The sequence below is a fragment of the Perna viridis genome, chromosome 6, assembly GCF_037379345.1.
Source record: "Perna viridis isolate PV_CMFRI_1.1 ecotype Kerala chromosome 6, ASM3737934v1, whole genome shotgun sequence".
In the NCBI taxonomy this organism is placed as follows: Eukaryota; Metazoa; Mollusca; class Bivalvia; order Mytilida; family Mytilidae; genus Perna; species Perna viridis.
The window spans coordinates 17,997,974-18,003,973 of NC_142450.1; the positions used below are offsets into that span (position 1 = coordinate 17,997,974).

Consider the following 6,000-nt stretch of genomic DNA (forward strand, 5'->3'; position numbering starts at 1 on the left):
ATATATAATTTAAGAAACACGTTTCTTACAAAGGCTTTTTCATATTTTATATTAATGTAGCGAATGTTACAGTTCATTACATTACTTTTAATATCTCTACGTTACAAAGATCAGAAAGAATAATAATGATAGCATCCAGTTTTTAAACGTCACTTGCAACTGCAAAATGTGTTTTACATACATTTCTCTTTGATTTATAAATTATACATGTATACATGTATTATAACATTAGTGCAAAGAAGTGAAGTTGATGAACTAATGCTGACCACTACAAAAACGTGTAAGTTTGATTCTATTTCGCCGCTTATAGGAAAGGGCCTTAATTACAGTGTTGTTAATAAGCATATTGTTATTAAGATGGCATATGGAAATAATTAAGAACTTTAAACCCACAACGGTAATCGATTGTAAATATAATATATTTCCCAAAGCATGTTGATTTTTTATTGTAAATCAAACCAATCGCCCAACTGTATTAGTACGATACTGGCGATATACAACAATATTCAATTAGATGTGTACGTGCCACAAAGATGCTTGATACTATATCAGTGAATTCATTTTAGTAGTATGTATTTTAAAAAAGTTTTTATTTACCTGTTTTTCCAAATATATCATATCGAAGAGGTAAATGGGCAGTCCAGCACGGACACGAAAAATGTAATAAAGCAATTATTCACTACCAATGGATATAACAAATATGTAAAGCCTTCAGCGGACTTGACTCAAGCGTTAACTCTGGACGTAGATCTTACACTCGTTGGAATTAACGGATTGGATGAGTTGGGACAAAAACTTATAACCACAGGATATCTTTTCATTGCCTGGCAAGATATTCATCTCACCTGGACCCCGAGTTCCTATAACGGCTTATCTAGTTTCACAATATCACAAAAAGAGGTGTGGCGTCCAGACATTACGTTGCAGAATGGATTTAACAAATTATCGGAGTTGGGAAGCGACTTCATTCAAGTCACTGTTGATAGTAGTGGCTCCATTGTGTGGATGCCGTTTGAAGTTTTCGAAACTAAATGTTCAGTAGATATCAAATACTTTCCGTTTGACAAGCAAACATGCGATATCATTTTTGTTGTCTGGAGTGGGTCATCTGGTGATATTATGGTGACTCTGTACAAGAATGGTATAACTTTGGAAGACGTCGATGAAGACGGCATGTGGTCTATAGAATCAACGTCAGCAATAGAGGATGTTCAGAGTTCAGAATCGAGAGTTAAATTCACAATAACGCTAAAGCGGAACCCCACTTACTACGTCTATAATCTAATCCTACCAATCATGTTCCTAAGTATTCTTACTATTTTTACGTTTGTCTTACCAGCAGATAGTGGTGAAAAAATGGGATATAGTATGACTGTTTTTCTTTCTTTTGCCGTGTTTATAACTATTTTAAGCGCCGAACTTCCAAAAACACCAGGAGCTATTCTAGCCTACTACATGATGTTTGAGTTATCTGTTGGTACATTTATCGTTTGCATTACTGCCATTGAACTTCGAATTCACCATCGAAAGGATCCAGTTCCTTTAAAAGTACGTAATATTGTTACATTGAAGATTTTCAAATGTTGCTCAAGGAAAAAAGACGTAAAAATAAATCCAAACCTTGTTAAAAATATACCGGAAATCGATGACGATAAAGACAAGGAGATGAGCTGGGATTATGTTATTTCTCGCGTTGACTTCTTTCTGTTTTGGTTTTTGACATTCGTTACCATTATCGTAACTGCAATATTCATGCTTGTACTCGTATTCCATTGGTAATTATAACGGACAAAATTAAAGTATTTCATGATAAATGCATAATAGACATTGAATTTTCTACATTAATTTCAAGTTTATTATTTTTTTCCTAGGAGTCTCTTGAACATCAGGGTATTCATTTAGAATTTTGATGCATTTTATATACATGTACATGCATGCTATTCCTTTTCCGAGCTTTGTGTAACATTTATGCGGTTTATTTATTTATGGGCCTGATAATACATTATTGGTGGCATTGAACGCAATTGATACATGTATAAATATATCCAATTGATAAAAATATTATTGACCATATATTTGAAAGCCAGTTACGTAGATAATTTAATTAACCTATTTTTCAATAAAAATCTGAGGACTGAACAATATATGTTTACATATTCGGAATTGCTGATATCACTTTTAAAAATTTTGCGGTCTGTACATTTTGTATACTGTCTTGTTTTCCTAATCCTCTGTGTCTACTTTGTGAGATACTTTCTGCTTTCTGTTCATAATTGTGTCTTTAGATGTACAATTGTCACTATGTTTTGATGATTTTGTATTCTTGTTAAATTATGATATGTAATTCACATATTACCATTTTTAAAAAGTTTTCTTAATAACGGCTTTTAGAGTAAATATGTTTTCGAAAGGCACAACATCAAATAATATAGTAAAATGGTGTGTATTGTTTATGTATGTTTCACGCTGTATCTACCAGTCACCCCTTTTACAAACGATTTTACGATTATCATTATTAAAAGATATCAAGAAGAAAAATATACATAGATGTTAAAAAATAAGCATTAACAAATTTAGGTATGTTTCATAAAGAGAGAAAAGCATAGAAATGAATTACTGATCAAGCATTTTCAGGGGGAAGAAAATATATTAGAGTTAGAATAGTTATAGAGAACATGACTCTAACTTGCTGTAAATATTATCAATGCAACACAAACTTTGTGTACAAATTACAAAGTATCCAACGATGTACATAAGCTGTTGTAAATGCTTGTCTCAGACTCACGTTTACAAAGTAAGTGATCTGTTATTATTAATCAAATTAAATTCTTAAAAAGAAAAAAAAATGAAAAAAAAAAAAAAAAAACATTGCACACAATACCACAAATATAAACTAATTCGTTCCATATTTGAATTGAAGCAGAATTGAACAAGCTTAATGTTCTTATATTTGTTGTAATTACAATGGGAAACTTGAATAATCAATTTTAGACATTTTTAACAGAAAACAATTATTTAAAGTAAACATACTATTTTCTGGAAAATCCAGACATTTCAATTCGATTATTTTTTGAGAAGAAAAAGAAATGTCATCAAATATTTCGTCTTCTCAAGCGTTTAATACCTAAACATATTTAAACAGTTCAAAAGTGTGTCAGTAATATTTGATCATAAACAGAAATAAAACCTCCGGCGATCAATTTATAAGCACAATTATGTTTAAGGAAATATTACGAAGTAGATATCGTCTTTATCAGACATTCAATTGTTCTCCGGTTATTTAACATTCAAATATAAACGTTCTCCTTGCATCAATATTGAGTACTTTAGGCACATTGCAACCTTTGTAACATAATAATTATCATATTAGTGAAGTAAGAAATGGGATTGAATCGATTAAAAAAGACCATTTAACAGAATAAAGAATACATATTATTTTTTTTTATTTCGATTCGATATTTACGAAAGTAGGGTGAACGTGAAAATATTGTCATGGGTTTATAAGTGTGGACTCTGGGATACAATTACATGCGCATTACGTTGTATATTTGAATTCAATGTCCGGATTTGAATTTTGTCTAATCTGAAGATGTATTTCATCTGCCCGTACCGGTCTTCAAATACATAGTATGATAAAAAAGGTGTTACTAACCGGTGTTGAATTTCGCGTAGTTCTGCGCAGAGAACTATCCAAATCGCAACATTTGGATTTAATTTTCAATTAATAAGTGTTGCAACAACTAAACAATGTTTATTAGTGTTCTCCTATATTTTTGGGTAGGTTTGCTCTAATTCTTTACAATTCAGCCTTTTATTTGAGATATGTCACATTTTCGTTCAACAGACTCGATTAAAATACCGGTTTCCTTTTTTTTCAAAAAAAGTTTTGTTTATATGACGTGTTAAATTAAAGCCATATGACCAGTGATTAAAAATTAGTATTTTTTCAATCTAATTAAAAGTCAGTATTTTGTCAATCGGATTAAATATCAGCATTGTGTCAATTCTTAGAATTAATAAACTATCAATACAACCAACAACCAGCGACTCCATTAAATATAACATTTATGATTTAAAAATGATTGTTTCAGTCAACCCTTGAAAAAAAATCTCCAGATCATCTATCCATGTCGTACTTTAATGTGTTTTAGACGAAACGCAATCTCAGTTAATGATCGATTCAATTAAAACAATACTAAATACTTCTAATGGACGTTCTAAAAACGGATCATTCAAAACAGCGTGTCACATTAAGTACTCTTTAAACGTATATGTCGAGCCAATTACATGACTTATATTGTCAATGGTAGATTTATAATAAATATATTATGAATCAAACAGAATGCAATTCCAGTACAGTAAGGACGGGGAGTATTTTCTTTTGTTCTGTTTTAATTTTTACATTGAATTTAGAAATACATGATTTATTTTATTCAAAAAAGATTGTTTATTTTACTTGCATATGTAGGTACGATTATCAAATAGCCAAGTACAAGCAAGTATGGTCGCTTCATCTGAAAAAAAAATGTACGCTGACCATGTTTGTAGAAAAGTATTACATCAATAATTAAGTTAATTTTGAAATGGCAGCTTTACAGAATGTTTTTCTTCATGTGTGAATAATACCGATTCGTTCCGCTTCTAAAATTGATTATAAATGGAATAAAGATTCTAACCTCAACTTGCATGTAAGGGATGTTGTATTCACACATTCATACATATTTAGTTTACATCGATTAAACAATGCAAATAACATACTGAGAGTAAGTGGTACTCATCTCCCACTTACATATTACATACTGCTTCAACGTCCCATTTTATTATATCTGCTCTTTCTTCCTGGATAAACATTCTTTTGGTTTCCGCTAGAATTTTGATTACATTGATCACTCTTCCTTATATCCCATACAAATGCTATACTTTTATGATAGTAAACTAAGCTGTATTTTCAATGCTTAAAATATTTATTTTAAAGATGCTAGATGATTACACAAATTAAAAAAAATCAATCTGTCAGAAACGTCTATTCAGAAATAAACAAATTTACTTACAATGTATCTGCAACATTCTTCATAGAATACATAACCATGAAACCATGAAAACCAGACAAATAAAACAAAATGAAACTTTTAGTAAACTAAACAATTGTGGGTATATGTTGGTTGTCAAAAATTTGTTCCTAAACATCAGAATCTAAGAACAAGGAAAACAGAAACACGGGTATGTCTAGGGTCGTAACATATAATTGAAAAAAGTCTAAAGGATTTAAGGGCATCTCCAGCTTGTTACCCCTTTGTTACAGCAGAATATCAGAATGCAAAAAGAATAAACATACGCGAACTAACACAGGTATAGAAACAACATGAAAGTTGTCTGAAATATTATTTTTGTCGTAAAAGTCTGTTTACATATTGTACCCATTATGAAAGTAACAGTAATATCAATAGATTCATAAAATGAAAATAAAACAAAACCAAATAATTAGTGTACTAATATGTCTATTACGCAAATAAACGATTCTGTTGAAAGACATCCTTCTTTTTCGTCAATAATGTAGATAATATACCATAAAAGAAAGTTCATACCATAATAAATGTCTCAATTATTACACCCATGATAGAAACGTGGCCGAATGTTAGTTTGATGACATAAGGTTTAATAATATTGTTATACAAGTCATGTGTATCCATAAAATATGTTTATCAGTACTTCAACACAATAACTTTTGATTTTTTTAAATGTTAATGATGTTTACTAATGCGTATTTAGATACCACAGCTCTGACAAATGAAAGCATTAGATTGATTGTCAATATTTGGAACATGATCATAATTTTACGGACGAAATCGAGCAAAGCGCTTTTATATAATTTTTATATATTATTTCTATATAAACAAAATAAAAAAAAATCAATATTTTGAACTTTTAAAAATTATTCATTCTTTAGATACTCATGCACGCAATCATTACTAGAAAACGTGTGAAAATGTGACACTCAAT

The 6,000-nt window shown here is 30.1% G+C and overlaps 1 protein-coding gene across 1 annotated transcript; it reads left to right on the forward strand.

The window, feature by feature from the left end:
* The first annotated feature begins 479 nt into the window (after window positions 1-479).
* Window positions 480-4,405, forward strand: LOC148613923 (neuronal acetylcholine receptor subunit beta-4-like). Its single transcript, XM_088587631.1, has one exon. It carries the CDS (start codon window positions 571-573, stop codon window positions 1,777-1,779), a length of 1,209 nt encoding a protein of 402 aa, XP_088443757.1. The 5' UTR covers window positions 480-570; the 3' UTR covers window positions 1,780-4,405.
* Window positions 4,406-6,000: the final 1,595 nt, after the last annotated feature.